We start from the raw sequence: 14764 nt of genomic DNA on the forward strand, positions 1-14764 counted from the left end.
CAGAAAATCGAACAAATGGGAAATCAAATGACAGATAATGAGGCTCTACTGTTTTTGAAAAAGAACTTAATCCATACGCCTAAAAAACTGATGGCTGCCATTGAGCAATATGCTTGATCATGAGAAACGGTGCATCATGCATTAAATAACCTTTAACAACTGAAAAAGTCTACATAAAAATTACTTCTAGCTAAATTATCTGACTGATTAGACCACTAAGAGTGTCAAGGAGAGCATTCCATTAAGCTAAATTTATTATAAAAAATAATCTATCCATCACATTTAAAGAAAATTGAACTCACACATCTGATAACCAGCCATTAAAAAGCAATAATCACACATTAGATAATTTTTAAATATGAAAATACTTAAATTGAGGCTTGAAATAGCAGACCACACTCAACACCTAATATTTACATTGAATTAATAAATTGAGCTCGCATAACTAAACAGCTTGAATGGAATGCACTCAAATATTTATAACTTTTTAAGTAACACAGCACAATGAAAATTACTCATAAAAAGCTGAGTTTGGAAACTGGAAAGGAATCATCATTTAGAAAATACTTTCAATTATTAAGTTCATGAGAGATACACACTTCACATGAGGCTTCAATAGCATAGTAATGGAACTTAATGAAGATTATTAATGATATGATTCATGTTTATATTAATAGTTTAATTATTAAGTAATTTTAACAACATGAATCCTAACATTTTCGGTAATGGATAGAATAATTTAAAAAATGAACTATATATTGTTGTCCCGTTTCTTCTTTCCTCCATAAATATGGTTTAATTTAAGAGTAAGGAAATGGATTATTTTTCAAATCAATTCAATAAAATATCATAACTCATTGTAAAATATGTGTAATGATATTTAGAGCATATATGAAGCATATGATTAGAACAGTAATTTACTATAAGATTGATACTTTATTGCTGTTGACTTTTAATCAGAAATATAACTTTAGTTTGTTTACTGATCTTCTATTAGAATTGTAAGACTGAATCTTCTTGCAAGAAACCAGCTATAGAACTTAATACACAAATACTAAATTAAAAGTAAATTAAACTTTTTAATGATGACCATGGAATTTTTTTTATTCCTTAACATGATTTTTGTCATGGAAAGATGCAAGATGGTTTAGCCATCTACCATAAAATAATTATCTATACAAATTATCAGACAAAGGTTTTAAGAATTTTAAGGGGAATCCGCAGGATGAATAGCAAAATTAAAACCCAAAATTATATTTTTCCCACCACCACTCGTTAATCCAACCACCACAACCTCCACCACCTTTGTACAAGCATAAATCTTTCAATAAACAAATACCTGGAGGTTGTGTGTTCTGGAAATATCCATACTTATCTGAAATTAAAATATGCATTTTTTTCCATTATAACAATGATTTTAATTTACAGGAATCCAGACTTAGAATGTTGATCCCCATTTATTCCATTAATTTAGTAAACAATAGTAGGTATTAATTATAATGAGGCTTTCTATCATGTTATATTTTTAATTATAACTAATAAAAATTGTTTAGGGAAATATAAGCTGTTTTAAACACTATACAATTGCATTCAATTAAAATAATTATTGTTAGACACCATAAAAATGTGGTTTATGTTGGATGCCTACTTAACATTGTCGATTTTATAAAAAGCCTGTACAATACACAACTAGATGCTTTTTACATGACAAAAGTAAAATAACAAATCTCTAGAACTTTAATAAACACATAAGGAATCCACATTTTATTTAAGTTCATTACAAATGATATTCTCTCTGGAACCTATGGACATCAGGAGCCATACTATACCCACCCATGATTTTCAGTATTCAAGGCAATCTGAGGTTTTCATAATGAGAAAATCCTCCAAATATTAATTCAACATGATTGGAAAAATAATAGCCTAGTGGTAGGGGATTTGTAATAAATATATTTTATGTGGGTTCCACTCTTCCAGGAGCAAAACAACATTGATGTTCCATTAAGAATGTTCATTGCCCTCCATTGGTATGTTTTTTAAGGGCTATGAAATGAAAATTATGGAAATACAGACAAGTAAATAAGCAGGTCCAAATCACAATGCAGTTAAGGATCTACAACAACAGTGCAGTGTAGTGGTACCCACTAAGTAAAGAGAATGAACGTCTCCAACTTGCCTAACATGACAAACTAACAAAACAGGAAAACTAACGTGCTAAGCACTTTTATCTCTCCCACTCTAATTTTTATCACCACAATTTACAGGAAATTTCATTCTTCTAGAATTACAAGTTTTTGGCAAAATTTCAACTTTTTTCTGAGTGTTTCCGGTATTTACTTCTACTTGGAATACGTTATGTTTTCTAGGTAACAGAAAATGAGTAGAGTGTGGCCACAACTGTAGAGGCCACCTTCTGGCATAATGTCCACAAGCCCATTTTATACAACAAGGGTTTCATAATTAAAGAGGTTTGTTATGCGTTTTATTGTATGTAAATAATATTAGAAATTCTTATGGGAAGAGCCATGACTTTTAAATATTGTTACTTAATGAAACTTCTATGACAAGGAATTTCATTACTTGGAAATGTTACAGTACAACTTGATAAGAATACAACATATATTTACAAAGGAAAACTGGATAATATTAAGAAAATTTGCAGATTTTTCCAATACTAACGACAAAAACAAAAGTTGAAAATACAAGTTAAAAAACCTATTTTACTTCGTTAAAACCGAAACCTAAATTACCTGTCACATCATCAAATGACAAAGCGGGTCATCTACAAAAGTATTCTCTCTATTAATTGGGTAAGTTTCTATAGACCAGCGATTTCACAACTAGGGTCGCGAGCCGTTCGGAAAGGGGTCGCGAGATGTATACAAATAATATGATTTACTATGTAGTTAAACTTAGACAACCATTTTTTGGGGGTCGCAGCTAAAATGTATGCACTAAAATGGGTTGTGGAAAGAAAAAGTTTGGGAATCACTGCTATAGACTATCTTGCAACATCATGTACTCACAGAGAATTAAACTTAAAATACCTAACAGTATATGTTACTTGAGTACTTGTAGAGCAATATGTAATATGCATTCATCAATTTCTTCAATTTTTTTACAAAACTGCCCAAGGTAAGTCATTTGATGGATAAATCACTGTTGGTCATGGTACACTTCTGCAAGAGTTCAAATCTGAAATGTATAGGAAGCTCCCCCTTTTTGGACCGAATGAGGAGGGCTATATGCTTATCATTTGCATTTTAGATTTTTCGTTTACCTTCGCTTTCATTAATATACATGATGCATTAACAGAATTGTAAACCCATGAGAGACTGGCAGTCATATTTTGTCCTTTTATATTTTCTCACTTGGTTACTAGTTACCTTTCATAAAAACCAACTTAGTTGAATGTAAATCATGTTTAATATCACACTTTTAGCTCACATTCTATTCTATGTATACCATATAGTGCTCTTGAAAGTATAATTAAACTGTGTGCATAAAGTAAGCAGTATTTTTTAAGTTTAATTATAGCAGTGGAAATGGCTTTAAAGAGACTTACTATGCTATATTTCAAGCTGATTTACCACTTTGGTTAGGCCACTATGTGATTGTGAGCATTATCCTACACTATTTTTCTAATTTAATGTGTATACTAGGTCTCAGAGGGCTATATAATGCAGCAGCATTAGCCACAAAACACCACCTTTTACTCGTGGAAAATAGAGAGCTATTCCCAATAGTACAATTTCAGTGAATTTATGCCACTATAGATAAAAAATATTACTACTATTACATTTTCTGCTGCTACGCCACAGGAAAATACTGCGGATTCAACGAATTAATCTCATTTTTTTAAATTACATATCGATAACCAGGAGAATAGTAAGGAGTCACAGCATACTTAACACATTATGGTCCGCACACGTGTTTTTACGTGTTTCTGCCGCCAGCGCTTATGTGCCGATCACGCGTTTTTACGTTTTCATGCAGTATAGTCTCCTGCTGACCTCTACGGATTTATTTGGAACTATTTCGACCTAGTTCTGGCAGCTCTGGTTTGTGCGTCTTCAGGTAGCTTTACTGTTTATTTTTGTGAAAGTTTTTGCTTATTGACGTCTTTTTTATCGAAGTTATAATAGTTTGAACATATATTGAGGCCTATGGCATATAATATGACCGGCCCCAATGGCTAGTCTAGTTTAAAGGGTGCCGGACCAAGAGGTGTTAATATGATACAATCATATAATCACGGTAAGTAAGTCTCAAAAATATAATGATAGTATAGGCAAGCAGCCAGTTAAGAAGAAAGGAAAATCAAAGGTTAGGAAAAAAGTTAAAGATTTAATTAGCAAATTATATCACAGACTTCGAAGAAAATTCACCTTACGTACCCAAATATCTTAGGAATCAATAATAATAAAATAATTAAACCTAAAAGTGAAGCTCAAACAGCTTCAGCTATACTGTGGTTTGTCTTACAATGCAGAGCTATTCCAAAACTCGAAAATAGCGACAGTTATCTAAAGGAATGCTATTAATTGTTGTTTCATTTTTCATAACCTGAGTCCTCTTGGTCTCTTTTCTCGCTACCTCTCTCTGCTGAAGTGTGACTGATCATTAAATTTCATTCTCAATTTTAGAACATTACAAATAAAGTGATTAAGATTTCAAAGAGTTTAAAGACAGGCAACTAACACTACTCAAATTCCACTATATCTTCAAAGCAATATGAATAGCTACTTGTGACTGAGGTAGATAGCTAACAAATAAATTGTCTACAAATAAGTTTTATACACCATTAAAAAAGGTAAAAAATTGCATAACATTTTTACTGCAGGTAAAAATTAGCTAGAATTGTTTAAATGGAAGATACAAGCTATCCAGAAAAATTCAACAAAGGAGCCCTAACTCTAACTCACCCATCTTGAGTTCAACACCATTGACGAACCATTCCAAGCGTAGATCAGGATCTCCTACAGGGACTACACGGCACTCAAAGTGAGCACTTCGTCCTTCAGGGCATTCAGACGGACCAGTGAGAAGCTGAGTGAAGATGGGCTTTTCAAATACTCGCTCTGCTTCTGGTGCCCTCTGAGGAGCCCGACCTTCTTCAAGCTGTTGTATCTTCTTCATACCTTCTGGATGTTGAGTCTCAAACTGAATATCTGCTTTAGCTGTTATAAAGATATTCAAAGAGGACCATTAGCCAACAAACTCAAAACAGCAGGAGTCAATTCAATACATACAACATGAAGATATATATCTCTCATACTATTTGCAGATTAGTTTGATTGATGTTTATGATAGCACTGAAGTTTTGAAGACCACATATTTTGACGAATTTAAATGTAAAATCTCTGGTATTCACACTGATAACAAAGGCACTGCCGACGATAAATTGGCCTGTACTTGTTAATCACACCATTATCATCACAAAACTAATAACATTAATAAATTATACTAAATACTTCAACAGAATTCCATTGCTTTCAAATTTCTTTTTTTAAGATAGCTGAATTTAGAAAAATACAAATGTTACTCCCTTCCAATTTTTTGCATGCAACAAATTTCAAGCACACAAAAGTATTACATACTTTTAATTTTCATAGAAGCTGTTGTTACAGCTTCACCCAAGGCATTTGAGGCTCTGCACATATAGACTCCTTCATCTTCACCTCGGACATGGGTGATATCCAGAGAAACATAGCCAAAGTCATGAGTCTTGGTGATTCTCGAACCTTTGCGTAAAAAAGACAAATGGTAAAAATAAACAATTTCACCCAGAGAAAATCAGTTTCTGATGGCAAAAGCATGCCAAAGATGAGATTTGAAAATTGCAAACCTAATTATTCCATATCACTAGATTGATCAAAAACGAAAATTTTGTCAATTGGCCAACGATTAGCCAATATTTTTTTTTAAGATTAATCAAATAATGAAATGCAAGATTTTGATCTAGAGTTTACAGAGGGTAAATTTTAACTGAACATACTACTGAGGTAAGAATTCTTCATGATATTTAGAAGTATTTTTATTGATGTTTATGATGGCATTGATATTTTGAAGAACATATTTTATTTTTATGCATGTAAGTTTAATATCTCTAACATAAAAAATTTAAATAAATCCAACCAATACACCTAAACTGATATTTAAGTAAGCATAAGCTGAAATTTAATATTCATACTATGCCTCTCATGTGAAAAAAATTAATACATTCTTTCTACAGATACATTTCACACATGAAGAGCATAAAACACATATTTTTCGTATCAAGCATGTCTTTACTTACTCGTTTCCAAAGGCTTTTCATTCCTAAACCATTCAACTTTAAGGGTAGGATCTCCAACAGGAATGAGACGGCACTCAAAGTGAGCTGTCTGGCCTTCTGCAATAGTGTCAATATTCTGCAAAGGTTGAGTGAAAACAGGTCGCTGGAATGTTTGCTGCTCAGGAACTTCAGGGCGCCTGTAAGCAGCATGATCCTCCAACTGCCGAATCTTCTCCAAACCTTCAGGTCGCGCAGACTCAACAATAACACCACTTTTGCCTACAGAGAAATTCATTTCAATGAGAAAAGATTGGAAACTAAAAACCAAACTAATTATCTGTACAGACAGAAAATAAATTGAGGAATATATGCATATGATTAGAATCTTCAATGACGAGTAAGACTTAACTAGAAAATTTAAGCTAGCCATGGAAGACATATCATTTATGACACAATTATGAGATTTCTCTACCAAAAAATGCTTAATCCCAAATATTATCAAAAGAATTTACTTTAACTATAGCAATATGAAATAGTATTAGTTTTCAAAATCTTTACCTTTGACTTGCAAGTTGATCGTAGATGTACACTGTCCCAAAGCATTGATTGCCTTGGCAGTATACTCTCCAGCATCCTCAGGTACACAATGACCAATGTCAAGAGCCAAATAGCCAAAGTCAAAAGTAATATGAAATCTTGAAGCTGATGGCAAGGGCTTGCCATTATGATAGAACTCAATACGCAAGTTAGGATCATGTATAGGCTCCACCTGAGCTTCAAAGTGAGCAGTTTGGCCTTCAACCAGTTCATTTGTTCCCTAAAATGTTCAAAGAAGAAAAAGTGGCAATTACTTAAATGTTGACACAATTAAGACAACAGACAGATAATGAGAACATGAGAGTTTCCCCCTATTTACCCTGAGCTGAGTGACAAATCTAGGAGGTGTGACGGGTGTTTCTTCCACTTCCAGGCGAGTTGGCCTGCCTTGAGCCTCCAACTCCCTAATCTTCTCCAAGCCCTCAGGATGTTGAGAGTCAAGGTATATGCTGCGACGGGCTGTAGCAAAGAAAAAAAAGTACATGAAACAAGTCCATGATTGATTTCAATGGATATTCCAAATTGGAAAATTGACTCCCTCAAATGCAATATACATAATATTTTTTTCAAAGATCTGATGCAAGAATTAAAAAGTTCAGGATCCACAGTGGGTATACGTACCAAGGGGCACATCATACCCATTTCTGTTATCACATCTTACATGAATTTTGATAAGAAGTGAGGTAATTAATCATTAAAAAACAGAAAGAAATTTTTCTAGCACAAGTTCTGTGCTTCTTAAGATACCAAACCTAGCAAAAAAATTCTTGTTGTGTGCATTACCAAACAAAAAATGAAGATAAATAGATAGTACTTCTAATCTTCACCACAGGACTGAGACATGACTTGCACGGTAAGACACCAAAACCCAATTTGTCCAAGGAAAATTTCCACCAAGGGCAAAAGAAAATTAAGAAGAAAGGCATTCTGAAAATCTTGAACAACTGGAAAAATTAGGTGATAAATATGAATTCACAGGATAACATACCCATGATAAAAGTCAATCATTCCTGACATTGGTAACAGACATGATGAGTTGTAAAGAGTAAACATTAAAATTCATAGCATTAATACGAAAAATTTATATTATTTTACAGTAGTTCATCACACAATTTTATGAGTTAGGACTAGCATTTGCTATAAAAAACATTTTGTTAAATAGGTAACTAAAATTATAATAATTATCATACTGATTATAACAAGGTAGATTTACAATAGGGGCATAAGAACTGAAATAAAAATATAAGCAGGATGTATATATTGTGCCTAAAAGATCAAGAGGATAAAAAGATAGCATGCTAAGATTTTACTTGATTAGTTGTGACATTATTCAAAGTTCTTTCACTTGACTTACCTGAGCATTTGATGGTGCAGGTGTTAACTGCTTCTCCCACTCTGTTGGTAGCCTTGCACATATAAGTGCCAGAGTCCTCGGCATAGGAGTACAAAATATCAAGGGCAACATATCCAAAATCATGAGTTGTGCGGAAACGATGGCCAGTTTTGATGGCAACTCCATTTACAAACCACTCAATTCGGAGGTTGGGGTCATTGATAGGTTCTACTCTGCATTCAAGGTGAGCATGTTCACCTTCCCTCAAGTTTTCAAGGCTAAAAAAAGAAAAGACAAGAAGTCAAAGTTGTGATGGACATGATTGAGACAAGTCTATAAAGAGTGAATTACAATTAGTAACATTAAAAATCAACTTCAATACACCATAAACATACATTTTCAGTCAAATGATAAATACATGAAATGTTACCTGTTCAAAGGTGTGACAAACACTGGTTTCTGCTCTTGAGGCAGAGCTTCTTCTTTAGCTGGTCTTTCATAAGACTCAAGATCACGGATTTTCTTCAATCGTTGCTCATCCATAGTATCCAAGTATAACCCAGATTTGGCTGTGAAACACGTAATTATTTTCATGAAATAACTTACAAAAAAAATAACTCTCTAAGCATCATTCATTCCTCAAAGAAACATTCATGATGGAAAAAATACAACTTCCATGAATCACGTATTCATCTCACTCAGTAAGTGTTAATGGGTAAAAAAAAAATCATTCGTGTAAAAGAGGTTAGACTTTGACAGAAATTAAATTATGATTACAAACAAGAAGGACAATAAAAACAGAAGTAATTATCATGAGGGCAAGAGTCAGCAAAAATAAAGAGCTTATCTGCAGCACCCATATTTTTTACCACCACCATGATTACTAAGTCAGTGACACTCTGCTATAAGTGAAAAAAGATCCCACAGTAAACTGTACAAACATTTGACTAAAAATAAACATTCATACAGCATGCCATTTTATGAACCTGGTGAAGATAGATAATATTTTTTTAGAGGAAACTACACTACATATGACTTTTAATGACCACAAGAGAAGAATTCAGAAGAAAATCAAGTTTATTTAATTAAAATCCACATACAGGAAGAATAAATGAACATGATAGCAAAGTAATTCATTTCGTGTTTTCCAATTAACATAATTCAAACTATCTTTTGGATTGGAGATGTTATGTAATTAGGCCATGAGCAAAAAAAACTCATTTTAGTTCAATGAAATCATTGCCATGTTAGTAATTTCTCCTTTTATAAATTTGTGTAAGGAATAGAAGTATATACTCTGAAATTTTCATTTTCACAGCATTTTAATGAATTAATTGCAGTCGCTAGTGAATCCCCACACATATTAATGAATTACTGCAGTTATGGAAAAAAATGAGCTAGGGATTAAAAAATCTCATCTCAACATGAGTACATTACTGAATCTAAATTAAGCAAATAATATTATTTGAGGCTCTTCTAGTTTCATTTTTATTTTAATCACGAGGACTATTCTATCTGATTGGGTAAAGGGAATACAATAAATGATAACAAATAATTTAGAGAAATTATCCTGATCAAAACTATCATGTGAGATTAATCTTGAAGAAGGTGTATATTAGTTGACTAACAGAGACATACAACTAAGATTGAGTCACTATTATTGGCTTACGAGCAAAATTCAACCTAAATTAATTTAAAAAAGGAGGAAATTACAAAGTAGAGCTGAAATCAAAATAGTCACTATTCACTAACCTTATCAACAATTTTCATAACCCTAACAAAAAATCTATATAACAGCAAAGGGTATAATGTTGATATTGCATTAATTTAATTGAAATCTATTATACCCAAATTTTTATGGCCATGAATTCCATGGGAATTTCAATCTCACAGGAAAATTATTTAAGATCACTCAGAAAATAGCCGAAGACAAAATTACTCAAATCCATTGCATGAATGGTGGAAAATGGAATGGAAAATGGAAGACTCAAACTATTGCTGAAAATGAGAAATTCATTTATCCTTCAAGATGATTCAAAAAGGCACCCACCTAGATAATTAATTTCCCTATCCACTGGTTTGGTGAAAAAATAATTGTAATAGTAATGCAAACACAATCAGCTATCACCTATAATCATACACTGAATTTATATGAACATGGCAATTTTTCTACCAAACCTACAAATCATTAAATTTCTTTCCAGCCGGAGATGTATCATACAAAAAACGAAGAAGTACATATATATGGAATTAATACCTTTTGAAATGGATTAAATTCAGTTTGGAATACTATTTTTAATACGTTCTAACCATCATCCAATTATTGGACCAAGATTAAAGAACATAAAAAAGGGAGACACTCAACATATATAAGCGCATGCAACTACGATAATTTCAGCAGCACTAAAACTACTGGCTTCAAGGAAGCAATTCAGCAAGCAAACCGGATATTCTAGAAGGAAGGCTATGATTTCAGAAATCAATTAGATACTAAGTTGTGAGATTGTATTAATACAAATATTAGTGAGCTAGGGGCTAATTATAGGGATCACCATACACTGCTTTTTGTGCAATGATCTTTTTGGCCTCTTCATGCGAGGTGAAACTCAAATTTCCACAGTGAGAAGAAACTTTATAAGATCCACAGCCAGAAGAACCTTCCATCTTGAAATATTCAAAGAAGCTTTTTCCATAGATTCGTACAGCCCTTTCAAATTTACCTTCAACCTTAACAGAGCATGTGGTTACAGCCTCCCCAGCAGCATTCCTTGCCCGACACATATAAGTCCCAGAATCTTCAGCGTAAGCATACAAAATATCAAGTGCCACATAACCAAAATCATATGTTGTCTTGAACCGATGACCTAAAAGTTAAAATAAATTTAGTTTGTAACACTTAGACAGTTTGTTAAAGTTTTTACATCTTTCACCTTACACCATAAAAAGACATAGACTCGAAAACAAAATTAATTCTTTTTTCAGCTTTTAGTTATTACAAAACGAAAATATTTGAAGAATTGAAAGCTTTACCCACCAATTGAGTGAAAATCAGTCATTAATTTTTGATTCAAAGAATAACTATGCAACTCTGCCAATGTTAGAGAGAAGAGATAATTTCACAATAACAACTTCACCGAAATTTCACAGGAAGCCAAAGTTTCTCATTAAAAAAAACACATTATTCACCTTGAGGTATTGGACGTCCATTGCAGAACCATTCCACTCGCATTGTTGGATCGTTCACTGGCGTAAGAGTTGCTTCCAAGTGAGCTGCTTGCCCTTCAACCAAATTCTCTAGATTTTTCAGAGGACGTCCAAATTGAGGTTTCTCCATTATGCTGGGCTCTTCTTGCACTCCCTTGCGGAAACGAGACTCATCCTCCAAATACTGAATCTTCTGCAATGCTCCTTCATGCTGAGTCTCAGATATGATTGATGAGCGGCCTGATGAAACAGGAAAAAATACGCGAGATCATAGCTATTGGCGTTATATTTTGAAGCCAAAGCCGTGTAGCTCTTCCAACAAGAATTCCAGTTTTTAGTATGAGTTTTCACACAGTACTAAAATCTGTAAAATATTGAGCACTTTAACTAAGAGAAGATTTCTAAGCTGATTTTGATTTGACTGTTTTTAAATGATTTTACAAAAAATACACATGAATTGTACAAATAAGTACATAAAAGGGATAGAAACTGAAAGAAAAAATACGGAAATTTAAGAGAAGTACTGAATTAGATATCTAAGTGCTTTAAGAATTGAAACTACAGTTGCAGATAAATAAAAATTATTTATGATGAGATATTTCATTTGCCCATTAACATATTATCTCAAGACATAAAATCAGAGAGACAACATAAAGAATAAAGGGAAATAAAACACAATAAAGATCAGCAAAATGGTAATATAGATGGTAAAATGTGAAAATTGATTTCATTTACTTACACTTGACTTTGATCTCAATGGTTGATGTGGCACTGCCAATTTTGTTGGTTGCCTTGCATGTGTACTGCCCAGCATCCTCACCATAGACAGTAAGAATGTCCAAAGCAGCAAACCCAAAGTCATAAGTTGTTCTAAATCTGTGTCCTGCAAATACAAAAGAAAATTTATCATGAATAATATCTTCAATATATCCAATAAAAACTTTGGAGCCTTTCAAGTGCTGCCAAAAAAATCATTTCTTAAAGCAAGAAACCTAAAACCTTCACAAAGAACACAACAGAGAAGATTCTGAAAGCTTTTATTAATAATACCAATTTGAAGTCTGGTACAAAGTATTGCAGCCAGTTGCCACCAAATTGAAGATGAATTATTTTCTTTCTTTGAGCCAATCCTAAGATTAAGACAAGGGCTCCACTTCTTTTACTCAATTAATAAGAGCACTTTTAGCCTATTTGGAGTCCTGTCTTGACTCAATAGATAAAAGTTTTTCCAAAGTAATGGTGTCAAATAGATTTTTTGGAGAATATTAAGTAAACCCCATAATAAACTGCACATATGCCTTTCATAATAAATTTTGATAGCATGCTTCAATAATATTTAAATAACATTTGCAAATAACAATAACTTGATAATAAGCAATGTCATTGCAAATGATGACAACTGGAATAATTATGTTCAATTTAAAGCAGTGATATGATTTAAATATGCATCACTTTCATTCCTTACTTAAAAGTTCTGATTTTTAATGAGGCCATCGCAAATTTTTAGCAACAGTATATGGGATAAGACTTCACATATTCTCTCTCACCTTGCTGAAGAGGTTTCGAATTATGGAACCATTCCACCTTAAGATTTGCATCAGGGTATGGTTCAATTCTGCATTCAAAGTGAGCACTCTGAGTCTCGGTAAGTTCATGAGGACCATTAAGTTGAGTCACAAAACGAGGAGCCTGGGTAACAACCACCTCTTCTTCTTCACGTCGGTGATATCTAGAGGAATCCTCCAATTGCTGAAGCTTCTGCAATGCTCCTTCATGCTGACTTTCCAAAAGTAAAGATGCCTTGGCTGTCAAAATCAAGGGTAACAATCATCATTAAAATACTCAAAAGGCATTTCATGATACCACATACAAAATTTTAATCTGATCTTGACTACTACACTTGGAAGAGGTCCTTTACCTCAATACATTTCACAAGAATATACACATATGCTTTCATTTCATGTAGCAAGAAAAAATTCAATAATTTATTTAAAGGGGAAACACCATTGAATCTGTATTTTATACTATTTTATACTTAGCAATGGCGATGAAATTTATGATTTCAACACAAATTTTTGGAGTTTTCCCCAAAATTAAAGCCTGACATCCATTCAAATTCAATGTCTTGGATAATAGCATATATTAAATATAGCATTCCAAATCGTAGCAACTTTTAAGGTTTACAACAAAAGTTCACCATGATGTTGATAAAACAGGATAACTCAAACAGACCCAGGTAGAATTGACTTTAACTGAATTAATCAAGAGATATTAAAAAAAAAATATTTAATGCCTTTTGAAAGTAATCTTTAAGAAAAAATGATAGAATCTAGTAAATTTTAGATCATATGTACAATCATTTCCAAATTTCAAGCAATCACCTGATTCCAATGATTTTCAAAGAAAAACTAAAGCCTAAATTACAACTGAAAACTCAAGACTGGAAACTCAAGTATAAAATATAGCGTTTGAAATAAGTATTCATAAAGCCAATGATAAAATTTCTTCTATAAATAACATATAAAATGGCACCCACTATCAATTTCAACATTGACTACAAATATACTTACACTGCACCACCATGGTAGAAGAAGTCACAGCTTCACCCAAATCATTAACCGCCCGGCAGGTGTAAGTGCCAGAATCTTCTGGGTACACATACTTCATGTGCAGAGCCACATATCCAAAATCATGCATGGTGGTAACACGGTTAGCTGTAATTTAAAAAAGATGTATTTTAAAATATAACGGTACGGTAACCCTAAATGGTACACCTTTAAAAATAAAAAAAAAAAAACGCAAAGAATATTTACAGGCTTCAATTGGCACTCCATTTCGCAGCCATTCCACTCTCAACTTTGGATCACCAACAGGAATGAGACGAGCTTCAAAGTGAGCGGCTTGGTTTTCAGCCACTCTCACATCACGCATCGGCAGAGTGAAAACAGGGGCTTGTGATATAGAAGTCTCCTCCTGTGCCTGTCTTTGATGCCTTGATGAGTCTTCGAGGTGAGTTATATGGCTCAAAGCTGCCTCATTATGGGTATCCAGGTAAATTGATTTTTTAGCTGCAAAACATAGAAAGAAATCTAATTGATAAAATGTTCAAGGATGAAAAACTTTCAAAGATGTATCCATATGTTCTCTAAGAATATATTTTCCCTTCTCACTTTTCAACTTACATTGGACAACAAGGTTTCCTGATGTCACAGCTTGTCCAATAGCATTTTTAGCTCGGCAAGTGTAAGTGCCTGAGTCCTCTGGGTAACAATACATAATGTCCAAAGCAACAAATCCAAAGTTGTTTGTCTCAGTAAATCTTGATCCTGTAGAACATGACATACAATAATAAG

The 14764-nt window shown here is 33.1% G+C and overlaps 1 protein-coding gene across 1 annotated transcript in view; it reads right to left on the reverse strand.

The window, feature by feature from the left end:
- LOC124167723 (titin) overlaps positions 1–14764 on the reverse strand; it is a 127170-nt gene that overhangs the window by 46624 nt on the left and 65782 nt on the right. The window contains exons 27-40 of the mRNA XM_046545736.1: positions 14594–14737; positions 14225–14479; positions 13982–14125; positions 12959–13216; positions 12151–12294; positions 11394–11651; positions 10928–11071; positions 8638–8776; positions 8229–8485; positions 7194–7333; positions 6836–7094; positions 6299–6556; positions 5601–5744; positions 4926–5180 (exon numbers count right to left, since the gene is read on the reverse strand). Coding sequence (XP_046401692.1) covers positions 4926–5180; positions 5601–5744; positions 6299–6556; positions 6836–7094; positions 7194–7333; positions 8229–8485; positions 8638–8776; positions 10928–11071; positions 11394–11651; positions 12151–12294; positions 12959–13216; positions 13982–14125; positions 14225–14479; positions 14594–14737 — 2799 coding nt within the window. The remainder of the gene's footprint in view (positions 1–4925; positions 5181–5600; positions 5745–6298; positions 6557–6835; positions 7095–7193; positions 7334–8228; positions 8486–8637; positions 8777–10927; positions 11072–11393; positions 11652–12150; positions 12295–12958; positions 13217–13981; positions 14126–14224; positions 14480–14593; positions 14738–14764) is intronic.

This window comes from Ischnura elegans, chromosome 1, assembly GCF_921293095.1.
Source record: "Ischnura elegans chromosome 1, ioIscEleg1.1, whole genome shotgun sequence".
NCBI lineage: Eukaryota > Metazoa > Arthropoda > Insecta > Odonata > Coenagrionidae > Ischnura > Ischnura elegans.